Source organism: Antechinus flavipes, chromosome 4 (genome assembly GCF_016432865.1).
Source record: "Antechinus flavipes isolate AdamAnt ecotype Samford, QLD, Australia chromosome 4, AdamAnt_v2, whole genome shotgun sequence".
In the NCBI taxonomy this organism is placed as follows: Eukaryota; Metazoa; Chordata; class Mammalia; order Dasyuromorphia; family Dasyuridae; genus Antechinus; species Antechinus flavipes.
In genome coordinates, this window is record NC_067401.1 from 162004827 (window position 1) to 162018356 (window position 13530).

Here is a 13530-nt window from a genome sequence, read left to right on the forward strand (position 1 = left end):
ATAATAACAGTTTAGAATAAGAACAAAAATGGAAATGAAGAAGAAAAGTGGAAAAGCTACATAAAGATTATTAAAATTTTAATAAGCTGGAGGATTCTGGGAAGATGGTAGAGTAGGTCAGTAAATTTCAAGCTCTCCACATACACACTAGTGAGAAGCCAAGAAGATTTGGGGTAGAGTTGGGAACCTCCTGGCACAAGCCAAAAAGAGCCAAAGGAAGATCTCAGGCTGGGTTTAGCCTCCTGGGTAGTTCTACAGAAACCTCAAGTGGAGAACCCTGGGGCTAGCTGGGTTTGGTTAGCATTTCATCAGAAACCACAGAAACTTTCATCTCTTGGATAGCTTGAGTAGTTGGAGGTCTGAATCTGGGAAGACTGAGGAAGCTGATTAGGGGTGCCAGACCCAGATGTACTGCAGAGATGTATCCCAGGTGTAACCTGGTGCACCAGCATACCTGGTGAGTGCAGAGGCAGTGGATCAGGAATGCTACTGTGTGTATGCATTTGCAGAAGGATGGAGTTCTTGGTTTGGGGTTTCAGGTCAGAGGGGGTAACTGAGATGGAACTAAGGCACCATCTCCATACCCCATGATTAGAAGTGTTTACACTAACACTTCTTATTTTAAAAAATTAATTGACACAGAAAAAAACAATCCAACCATTGAAATTTGCTATGGGAATAGTAACAAGACTAGGGTTCATTTCAGAGGAAGACACTGAAATAAAAAAGCTGCTTCTACCTCAAAGAGTAACATTAAATGGCTCCCTACCAGAGAGAATTTATAGAGGAACTCAAGAAAGACTTTAAAAATCAAATGAGAGAGATTAAGGAAAAGCAAAATAAATAAAAACCATCCAAGAAAAACAAGAAAATTATGAAAAAAAACTAAGTAGAAAAAGAAACATAGAGTGCCTTCCCCCCTTTTTTTGGATTATTTTATTTAATTTTTTTTCTCAGTTACATTCAAAACAAAAATTTTTTATATTTGTTTTTAAAATTTTTGAATTCTAAGTTTTCCTTCTTATCCCCTCCCACAATTAAGAAACTACATGTGAAGTTGTGCAAAATAGTTATATAAAAGTCAAGTTGTGAAAGAAAACATGGATCTCCTACCCCAATGAAAATAAAAAAACTCAAGAAAAATTAAGTTTAAAAAAAGAGAGAAAGAGAAAATGTTTCAATCTATGTTCAGATACAATCAGTTCCTTCTTTGAGTATGGATAGGATTTTTCATTGTAAGCAGTCATGGATGATTGTACTACTGAAAATAGCTAAGTAATTTATAGCTGGTAACATTCCTATTACTTTGTATGTAGTACATTTCAGTTTGCTTGAATTCATGGAGGACTTTATAGATTTTTTTTCTGAGGACATCCTGCTCATCATTTTCCATAGAACACTAATAATCCAAGAAATACAAGGTCTCAAAGAAGAAAATAATTGGGCAAGATGAACCCAGTGAAGCTATAAGAGAAAAAGAAATAACAAAACAAAATATAAAGAATGAAAAAATAGAACAGAATTTAAAACATAAGAAAAACAACAGATCTGGAGAAAAGATTAAGAAGAAAAAAATAAAGAATAATTGAACTACCTGAAAGCTGTGACCAAAAAAAGAACCTCGACACAATAATACAAGAAATAATCCAAGAAAACTGTCCTGGAGTGATAGAACATGAGGGGAAAGTAGAAGTAGAAAAAAACTCCACTGATCACCATTTTAAAGAAATTCTTAGTGGAAAACACATAGGAATATTATTGCTGTGTGTGTGTGTGTGTGTGTGTGTGTGTGTGTGTGTCCATCATGAATATAATTTCTTCTATTATTATATATGCTTTCTTGAAATGGAAATTTAATTATATATTTTAAATCCTCCCTGATGTTCTGTTGACCACATGACAATATTCTGTTTTGTTTTGTTTTTATTTTCTGTTTCTATCTTTTTTTCTTATTCTTTTTTTTTCTCATTTTGTAATTTAGTCTAAAAAATAAAAAATTGAGAAGTTAGGAAAAAATTTTTATAAGCTTTTCATTATCAAGAGCAGTGTTGCTATCTCATTTAAACTATGAATATCACAGTTTTCCATGTGCTTATAAAAGAGGAAGACGGTATATTAAAAAGATGGGGAGGGGAAGTGGATTGGACTATGTGCCATGATGAAATTCATGATAGAGGAGGCATCCTATTTATTGTTAAGAGATTTACATATAGGGTAGTCAAGTTGGGAAAAATACAAAAAAGACTGAAAAAAAATTCAGACCTATAATGGAGGAGACAAAAAAGAAAACCCAGTCAGACAAGCCAAATATAAAAGATATTGTAGTCAGTAGAAGGAAAGAAAATGGAAGCAACAAGATGACATAATGTATTCTAAATTTTTGATTAAGAAAAGGAAAAGAATTTTAGGGTTCTACCAATGCTCAGGTAAATGCAGACGTTGATTAAAGTAGTCCTATCAGGAAAACCAAGAGTATTTTACTTAAAAGTATTTTTTTTTCCAATTATATGTAAAGGTAGTTTTCAACGTTCATTTTTGTAAGATTTTGAGCTCCAAATTTTTCTTTCTTTCTCCTTTCCCTTTCTCTGAAAGTGGTCTGATATAGGTTATAAATATACAGTCATGTTAAAACTTAATTTCCGTATTAGTCATTTTATGAAAGAAAAATCAGAACAAAAAGGAAAATCACAAGAAAGGGAAAACAGTGAAAATAGAATGTATGCTTTGGTCTGCATTCAGTCTATAGTTCTTTCTCTGGATGTGCATGATATTTCCCATCACAAATCTATTGAAATTGTCTTGGATCACTATATTATTGAGAAAAGCAAGTCGTTCATAGTTGTTCACAGCAATACTGTGTTCTTCTGATTCTGCTCATTTCACATTAGTTCATATAAGTCTTCCCACCTGAGAAGCTAAGACTATTAAGAATGGAGTTATAAACTAGTGTTGAGCTTCAATATTCAGAGTCAAATTCTATTCTTGTATTATAAGCACAAAACCAGCATCAACTCCAAGAAGTCATTGTGCAGGGGTCAAGGCTTAGCCATGGACTTTTTAGGTCCATGGGAGTCAACAACAGGAGACAGATTGAACCCAACACTTATATGCCAAAGCAGGAGGCTTAAGACCAGTATGATCTCCAACAACAGCATTCCTTGGTGAACTTTTATGGTCATCATATGTACATTACGGGCTAGCTCCCTGGAGGTCTCAGAATCAGCCAGTGTCAGGATAAGCAAAAGTCCTTGGTCTTTAGGGAAAGAAGTGAAGGGGATCAACAAAACTGCCACAAGCTCTCTACCAACTTCCCTTCTCCTAGTCCACCTCCAAAGTGACTCTGGCTTGTCTTACTCCACCCCCTAATCCCTCCTACGATTCTCCTAACCCCAAGCATTGAGCTAGCATTAACTGTGAGAAGAGAAATTCCAAACATGCTAATAGAATTATTGTCCAATAGGTAATTAGCCTTAAATGCTCGGCTATTCAAATGTAAAGGCTATTGTAAAATGCCTTTACAATTGAAAGCAATGGAAACAACTCTATTTGGAAATTAAAGAAGAAGAAAGTCAGAATCTTTATGGATCACTTGAAGTATGAGATAGTAGTCAGAAAATGAAGTCTAATATTTTAAGTCTCAGCTGTAGCCATATTTCGAAGAAAGCTTTATGCTATTCACTTTTAAAATATCTCATTTGGTCCTCATAATAACTCTTTAAGATAGATGTTATTATTCTTTTCATTTTACAATTGAAGAAATTGAGACTAGTAGATCAAATGACTTACCCAGAATCATCTATCTAGGAAATAAATGTCAGAGGCTGAATTTGAGCTACAGTATTCCTGACTTTAGGCCCAGTAAAGAACATCGCTGAGCCCCTAACTTCCTCCATGAGTATTATTTCATTTGCAAAATTGTTCACTGCATTCAGTGATTGCTAAGCATCTCCCTAAAGAGAAATGTCATCCTTTTAAAACTAATATTTTTCCAGTGATGTTATTTGGCAAAGAATCAAAATTGTACACTATTCAAAAGGGCATTGTAGATATACCTGCCAACTATATGCATTAACATATAACAAATTGTGCTTTATGCATAAAATATATTATCATGTAAAAGGATTTAAGTTAAGGAGGCAGCAAAAGTGAAAAAGAACTGATTACAGAAACAGAGAATTTAAAATTGGAAAGGCCTTTAGTAGCCATCAATTCCAGCCCCACAAAAGTGGCCATCCAGCTTGGCCATCCAGCCTCTGCTTGAAGATTTCCAATGACAGGGACACCACATCCCAGCATAATTCATTCCACTTTAAAACCCAGCTCTACTTTTCCAACTTTTTCCTTCAGCTAAATAATCAATCTGAATTTGCATTTTATCAATTTCTACCCTTTGAACCTTGTTTTATCTTTTGGGTATCAACAGAACAAATCCAATTTTGCTTCTAGTGACAGTCTGTAGAATATTTGAATATAGTTGTCTGTTCCACCTTTGGTCTTCTCTTCTCTATGCCAAGCTTCCCAGTTTTTTCAGCCAGTTCTTTCATGATATATATTTCAAAGCTATATTCCCCATCCTGATTGTCTTCCTGGATGGTATCTGCCAAAGTAGTTTATAGAAGGACTATCTTCTGTGGTGTTCTCTTCCCACTTCTCTCCCCACCAAAAAAAAAAAAAAAAAAAGTAAAAAAAAGCAAGCTGTATTCCTTACTTAGGCATTATTGAACTATTTAAGAGGAAAGAGAGCACTCCAGTAGATATCTTTTGCCATATTGTACCTCTTTGCCAAACTTGTGATTAATTTCCTGAACTCATCTATTTGCTCTTTTTGTCCAAGTGCTTTTGCCTCCAGTGATAAAAAGAGTGGATAAAACATTTTATACCCATTTATTGTCAGAACATTTAGAGGATAATGGAAGGATAAATCTTGTGCTCAGGATTAGAAGGCATAGATAGTTTATAGTGGGTTTTTAAAAATTACCATTAGACAGAATATCCTACATGGATGCAATCACAGACTCACTTAATTATATGAATGAATTGGTAAGGTGCTTTTAAGTTTGAAAAGAAATAACTTTATTGGAACAGAAGGTTTTGCAAGGGGTCAATACTGAAAAATTATCTAGACATATGTCTTGTAAATAAAAAGCTAAAATTAAAAAAAAAGAAAATAACTTTAAACTATGTTCAATTAAAACCTTTAATGGTTGATGGTTTCATTGTTTTGGTATTATTTCCTCTGATTTAGATTATACCTTATCCAACTCTTAATAGATTTTTTAACTTAAAAAATAAATTAATATTTATATAGAACTTTAACATTTATAAAATGTTAAAAACAAACTTTTGATTTGAACGATAAACCACCTATTGACATTTGCAGAATAAATTTAGTAATATTTTAAAATGAGCTTTCATTTAGTGTAGAAGACTAGCAACAAGCAGATCTCCTAAAAAGCTATGCAGGGTTCATATACTCTCTATGCAGCTGTGGATTGATTTGCAGCAGGCTCACCACTCTTCTGTAACCAAGATTGAGAATAAGACATGTTGATCTGGTAGATCAAAGAAGTGCTGCTAGCATAAGGATATGAACATGTAGGCATCAGGAAAACATGTTTGATAAAAATTTATGATAAACTTGGTAATAAATACATGTAACAGGAACAAGGCATTACAAACTAAACAATTTATGAATATGTTGTGGTAAACAGGTTGTTACTGCTGGTTACTCTTTAATGTTAATGTTTAATGTTCATCTCTAGCTAGAATGTAACCATTAAAAAGTACCCTAAGTAAAGTACCCTAAGTAAACCTAAAGGTTTACTTTGCCCAAGTACTTGGGGCCACTCCCACCTTGCCTTTTGAGAAAGCTGGGAATCTCATGGCCCTGATTAGGCTAATGTTTAGGCTAGAGCCTTTTACACTGTGTGTTGATGATGGAAGGCAGGGCTATCTCTGGAACTCCAATCCTAGGCCCCTGACTTACAGCTCAAGTTGCCCAGGAGCTATGGAATATGCATACTGTCTAGAGTTAAGGGAGGAGCTATTGAAATGGAGAACACACCCACTCCTATCACACTTCTTCTTTGCTACCTTGCCCTCAATGTTGGTGGCCCTCTTAGGAGGTTACATTAAGGAGTAACTAGCAGTAAAACCTGTTTACCACAACATATTCCTAAATTGTTTAGTTTGTGATGCTTTGTTCCTGTTACATGTAACCATAGAAAGTACCCTAAGTAAATTAGAAATAAATGGTGTTATTGCAACACTATCTTAAAGAGCATATAAACCCTGGCTCTCGGATCAATGAATGGACTTCATTGTCAAAGTACCCATCTGTGCCGCATCATACTTTCACCTTGGTGAGGCCCTTGAGCTGGTCTCAAGTGGCGCCCGAACAGGGACATGAACTCTGGACTAATTCATAGAATTCTGGCAATGTGCATAGGGAGCACCAGCTTTTGGAATTCAAAATACAGAAAGAAATAAAGATGGGGACTTCCCAATATGGGGCCTTGTGTAAAAGCCCTGATAGAAACAATAGCAAATTCCATCTTATGCCCTCTTGTTTGGCACCATGTAACTAGAATTGCTTTGGATGTGGGGGAGGGGATTATTATACATGGAAAGCAGCTTTTTTATGAGGAATATCACAAAATAGGTAAAATAAACAAATGGGGTGTTAATGTTACATTTGAACATTATTCTTGTAATGGGGCTTATCCTTCCCTTAACTACCAATTGAATTATGATATACAGATGTACAGGCATATTGCTGATGCTACCTGAAAAATTTGGGCTCAAATACCAGGAAAAGTGGATAGGGAAACTTCATTTACAAAAATATTGTAGAAACTAAATGATAAATCATTGCATGCCTCACATCATACTTTCTCCTTGGTGAAGCCCTTCAGCTGGTCTCAACTGAGCCCTCCGTTTTCAAGCAATGTCTTTTGTTAATTGTAAATTATGGATGACAAACATATTGAAATAAAAGTTACTATGTGTTCTAATTTTAATATTGTTTCTACAATAAATTGTCCTGTTGCACTCACATTAACATTCAACTGACATCAGTCTTTCATTAAAATGTACCCTAATAAAAGGTTATAAATTTTTATTAATGCTAACTTTCCAAGTATATTTGCATTTTTATTCACCTTTAATTTGGTGGGGGTGGAGGGTTTTTGGAGAGTTTGTGTTTCTAATCAGTTTTTAAAAAACAATTTAAAATTAATTGAAGAAAGTATAATTATTTCTGTATGCTTTACAAGGTAGTGAAAATAGAAACAATTCTTTAATACTAATATTTATAAAATGGTGTTTTTCTGTTCAGAATAATATAGAATTGCAACTTTTGTTGCACTGCTACATGTAGCAGTAGTTTTATATTGTCAGTCTTGTGGAGATTGAAGACTACTGAGACAGAATATTTTATACTTTGACAAATAAGAGTTTTTGTATTGGATACTATACCTAATTCTTTTCTTTGCCGTATGGAATTTATATTTCAAGAGTGGATTTGGGAAATTACTGTGAAAGACAAGTCATCAAAGAAACATTAAAAAAAAAAAAACAACATTAGAGCCTCATGAACTTTTTAAAAATACTGATTATGTGGGGAAGAGCTTTTCTTGAGACATTTGTAGGGTATTTGTTTTATGTTTCACCACAGGGAATTTAAAATTCCTGTTAAATATGTGGAGTTTCTGAAACAATATATTCTCTCAAATTTCATGGAATTGTTTTGCTTTGTTTATACTTGGTTGGCTCAGCAGGCACAATACTGAGGTATTTTTCATTTATATTTGTTTTTTCAGAGATCTTAGCAACATCAATTGTGAAGAGCTTGGTCCACTGCCTCCTGGATGGGAAATTAGAAATACAGCAACAGGCAGAGTTTATTTTGTCGACCATAACAACAGAACAACACAGTTTACAGATCCTCGGCTATCAGCTAACTTGCATTTAGTTTTAAAGTAAGTTTCAAAAGCAATTAGTATGAGTTAAATTCCACATCTCAAAAAGACTGAGTGGGTGATTGTGTAGCTTAAATGATTTCTGTTATCTTTGAAAGTTTAATAAAAGTGCAATTATACCTGTATCTGGCAGTTTTAAACTCAATATTTGCATATAATCTCCACCCATCCATAATGAATTGTTCACTTTAATGGTATAGAAAGTATTTCTGTTGATGTAATTTGTGGGTTCTTTGAGTATTTTGTTATCTCCTTTTACTTCATAAAACTCCTTTTATTTATTTTCCTAGAATCATAGAATCTCTGAAATTTAAAGAGATTAAATGGGCCAACTAGAATTGGCTTTTTTTTGTTTGTTTTTGTTTTTGTTTATTTTGTGTTTTTAGTTAGAAGCCAGGAAAATAGGTGTCTGTTGGTGGTCTTCTTTTTTATTTTATTTTTTTGAGAGGCAATTGGATTAAGTGATTTATACAGGGTCACAAAGCTAATAAGTGTTAAGTGTCTGAAGCCAGAGTTGAACTCAGGTTCTCCTGACTTTAGGACCAATGCTTTATCCAGTGCATCCATCTCGTGGCCCCTAGACATTTTTATTAAAAATCGAAGCATTGCTATAGCAATGAGTAATCTTGTTGTCATAAATTGGTCAGATGTTTGGGTCTTTCTTAGTTCTTTTTTTCTTCTGTTAAGTTATACATCAATCCTATAAAGGGATAAATATCAAAGAAAATGTGTATGAAAATTTTAAGGGAAAGTTTTATATAAATGCAAGGGACTTTTATTAGGCTCCTCTCAGTACCTTTTAATAAGCATTTAAGTGCCTGCTGAGGTCTAAGCCCTTCTTGGGACATAAATTGTAAATTGAAATCATCCCTGTCCTCAGAGAGCTTATATTCTCTCAATTGAGAAAATATATACAAGCGTAAGCACAAAATAATTAAGAAATCATTTTTGGGTTGAAGTCACTAGTAGCTTGAAGACCAGAAAAGGCTTTCTGTAGAAGGTGGTATTTGAGCTAATTCTTGAAAGAAACTATTCTTATACATGGAGCTAAAGAGAAGAGCGAATTCCAATTATTGGTGATAGCTTGGGCAAAGACATAAAAAAAGCCAGTGGAATGTTTGGAAAGGGAAACAATGTCTCTGCCAATTTGGCTAGATTTGATGGTGAATAAGGTAAGCCTTTAAAGGTAGCCTAGATCTAGTTTTTGTGAACAGCTTTAAATGGAAAGGAAAGGAGTTTATATTTGATCTACCAATGGAGTTTCTTAAACAGGGGAACAAATGGAATCAATAAGATTTTGGTTGCTTGTTGGATATTTGATGTTCGTTCTTTCATTCCTCTCTGAGCTTTACTTCTGACTTTCTGAACTTTTTTCCTCCACTACCCAAAAAGAAGGTGTAAAGTACTTTCCATGTCTATCGGCTTCTATTTATGTGTTGTCTTGAAGGCAGGTACTATTTTTTTCCTATTCCCAGCACAATACCCTGTGGTACACAGTAAGCACTTGATAAATGCTTATTGACTTGACTTTAAATTTCTTGTTATTAAGAATGAATAAACAGTTGAGAATGATTTTGCAATTGCAAACCTGGCTTATGAAAGAGACAATGTTTCCTTCTATAGGAATGGAGAAGGGCAGACAAGTTTGAATTGCTGAATCATCTAGTTTAAAATTTCCTAAAGGTAGCTGGAAGACTGAAGCTAGCACTGGATGGGGAGATACAGATGTCATCTAGCATTAAAGTCATGAGATCACTAAAAGAATAGGGAGAGAAAAGGGAAGAGGTTCTACAACAGAGCTTTGGTGTACATCCAAAGTTAGAGGATGGTATGGATAATAAGCCAGCAAAGATGACTAGAGTGGTCAGACAGGTTGAAAGATCAGCTGGAGAGATAAATATCACAAAAACTCAGAGGGGTAGCTAGGTGGCACAGTATATAGAGCACTAGCCCTGAAATCAGGAGGACCTGAGTTCAAATTTGGCCTCAGACACGGAACACTTCCTAGCTATGTGACCTTGGGCAAATCACTTAACCCCAATTGCTTCAGCAAAAACCAAAAAAATTCAGAGAAGAGAGTATTTAGTAAGAAAGTATGATTAGCAGATACTGCTGAAAGTCAGGAAGGATAGGGATTTTTAAAAGCCCTTGCATGTAATATTTAAGAGATCTTTGGTTACTTTGAAGATGATGATTTCAGTTGAATGATAAAAGTTAAACCAAATTATACAGGTCTTAGGACAGGAATAAAAAGTACAGAAGACTTTACGAGTTTGACTATGAAAAGGAGGAGAAAATAATAGCTTTAGGGCAGGACTTCTTAACCTGGAGTTTGAGAACTTTTAAAAAATTACTATTTTGATGATTATTTTGATGCAATTGATTTTCTTTGTAATTATATATATATATTTTGTTTTTTACTTCTAAGGACATTATATTGAAGGGTAGGGAATTCGTACTCATTAGATTGCCAGATGGGACCATGACATATAAAAGCATTTAAAAATTTAAGGGATAGCATTATTAACTGAAGGTTTTTTGTTTTATTTTATTTGTAAAGTATTAGAGAAACTTGGATGTGTTTGCAGGTAGCAGAAAAAGAGCTTTTAGATAGGGAGAATGAAGAGAAGTTGGAGGGATGTTTGTATGGAAAGTCTTTTGGAGAGCATCGAAAGGGGGTTGTAATCAAGAATATTTCTAAAGGAGTTCTCCTTGGTAAGGAAAAAGGTCAAGTCTATTAGAAATATATTAAATTTAACACAGTAGCATCAGCATTGATTGTCTTTGTTACATTCTTCCCTTCCTTCCTTTGTATATTTTAAAAAGTTTTTGTTAAAATTCTTTTCATTTTTTCAGCATCATGATCACTATCTGCTATCCCCTTATTATTCCTCTTCCAGAATTAATGCTTTCTCTCCTCAAGTAAAAGTATATATGTATCTTAAGTATAGTTAAGCTAAACATATCTACACATTGGCCTTTATGTAAACATATGTCATTTGTATATCTACTCCATTGATTCTCAAAAGTGTAGTCTGTAGAGTCCTGAGAGTCTCTAAGACCCTTTCAGGGAGTCCTCAAGACCAAAGCTATTTTCATAATAATAGTATTGATGTGATTTCATTCTCACTCTCATGAATACACAGTGGTATTTTCCAGAGACCATATGACCTATAAATTAAAGATTGAGCTGCAAACATGAAGATTGAGCTGAATAGTTCATTACCAAATATAGATGAATCACAGGATCTGCTGAAGTATTAGTTATTTGCTTATATTCATCTCGTATCAGCATCAATTAATCATCAGAGAAGATTGTTTATGTGAATACTTAGCAAGAAGAGGTACTCAAGTATATTCTAAGTATTGAATAACTTTTTTGAATTTCATGATTTATCCTGGAAATGTGATGATATTTGCAATGATGGCACAAAGCAGAGTGAGTGAAACTTCTGGTGTCTTAGCAAGAATAAGGGCAGTGTTGCCAAGCTGTCCTTATGGTCCTGCTCTTTTGTCACCACCATAATAAACAGTTAAAAAAAAATAACAGTTTTGCTTAAGAATGTCCATGATGAAGCAATAAAAATGATTAATTCTATTAAATCTCTGCACTTATACGTATCATGAAATGAAGAAGTATTTCTGCTGTATATCAAAATATGATTGTTATTTCAAGTAAAAACATTTGTACAGTTATTTGAGATTGAATTTGAAGTGCCTGATTTTTTTCATGAAACAACATTTAGTAAGAAAATAACTTGGAAATTTTGAAGACGATTATCTCAAAAAAAAAAAAAAAAAGGAGAAAAAAATGAGCCTGTCAATCTCAAGGAAAATAATCAGTGGTATCTGTTGCTGGTGATAATTTGAGCTTTTAAGAGAAAATTAGAATTTTTGAAAATTTGTCTTCACCTCTGTGAACTTGACAGCTTTATAGAACTTAAAGCCTTTTCTGTTAGGAATATGATTTTTTGGTATACATTATATTTGGAATACCCGTATTCATTCAGTGAACCAATATTTTCCAAAGGACCATTGAATGATATTACAAAATGATGAAGGAGTAAAAAGATCTATTCAAAGTGCAAAGTAGACCAGTGGATTTTAATCTAACAGTTTGAAAAATTTATTGGTATGGATTCAGATTTTATATTGCAACTTACCTTTAAGAAACTACCACTTATTGAGTTACAGTTTAGTATCAAAAAAAAAAAAAAAAAGCATACAGGATTATCTGAAAAGGCTATTAACATACCTATCTTTTTTTTTTTCCAATCTGTATGAGACTGGATTTTTTTCACATATTAAAATCAAAATAACATATCATGACAGCTTTATTGCAAAAGCATATATGAGAATCCATCTATATTCCAGACATTAAAGAGAGTTGCAAAAATGTAAAATTATGTCACTCTTCTTACTTTTTTTTGTTTGAGAAAGAGCTATTTTCCCTGAAAATACGTTATTTATATTAACATATTATAAGCTTTTTTTGTTATTTTAAATTAAAAAATATTTAAAAATGTTATCAGTTTTGTTTTCCAATAAGGTAAATACTGATAGATATAAACACATAAAAGATTTTTAGGGTCCTCAGTAATTTTTATGAGAGTAAAAACATCAAAAAGGTTGAGAACCACTGTCTTTATTCATTATTTCTCTGTTAAGTAGTAGGAAGCATAATTCATCTTCTCACTTTTGGAGTTCATGTCCCCTATTCTTGCTCAGTGTACACACAATCCAATGAAGTTGATCGAATTGATCATATCTTGTCAAGATTGTTTTCCTTTTCAGTGTTGTAATATTTTCCTTCAAAATGTCCTCTTTTGCTTTTCCTTCTCTTTGCTACTTTATCACACAGAAGGAAGTAATAAAGATGAATGTGATTAATCAAATCTGTAATTAAAGTGATTTACTCCTACTCCCTACTTCTTCTCTTTTCATTTTGTTTAGGTCCTTCTCATTGCTTTGTTTACTTTCGGTTGTTTTAATTTTTGCTTTGAAATCCAAGTTTGTGATTATTCTGTCCCCTACTCTAATGTCTTTTTTTTTTTTTTTTTAAACAATCAGAGTTAAGTGATTTATCCAGGATCTCATGTGTCTTAAGGCCGAATTTGAACTCAGGGCTATTGCTCTAACCACCACTCTACCTAACTGCCACTTCTGCCATCCTTCTCAAACTTCCCTCTTCTCTCCCTCTGGCTCTTGTCTGCCTTTTGATTTTAATGTATTTTTACATCAAATACTAATATTCCACTCTTTTTTTAGTTTGTTCAAATGAGAAAGAGATTCATGACTTGCTTGCTTTTTCCATGCTTTTTTTGAGGTAGTGTATTACTCTTTTTTTACCCCAAATTTTAGAAATAAAGCATTCCTTTTTTTTATTCCTCATTTTATCCATGATGTATTCCTTTTCCCCCTCTATTAAAACCTATGAAACAGAACAAACTTTTATCCAGGCTTTATGGATATTTGTACTCTTTCTTCCATTTTTATATTTCTGTGACCCTTTTAAAATAGCAGTATTTTGAAGGGACACTTGTCTCTTCTT

At 33.4% G+C, this 13530-nt stretch overlaps 1 protein-coding gene across 2 annotated transcripts in view; it reads left to right on the top strand.

The window, feature by feature from the left end:
- Positions 1-13530, top strand: part of SMURF2 (SMAD specific E3 ubiquitin protein ligase 2) — a 131808-nt gene that overhangs the window by 89438 nt on the left and 28840 nt on the right. For both annotated transcript variants that reach the window (XM_051995281.1, XM_051995282.1), the window contains one exon: positions 7821-7979. In XM_051995281.1, coding sequence (XP_051851241.1) covers positions 7821-7979 — 159 coding nt within the window. The remainder of the gene's footprint in view (positions 1-7820; positions 7980-13530) is intronic.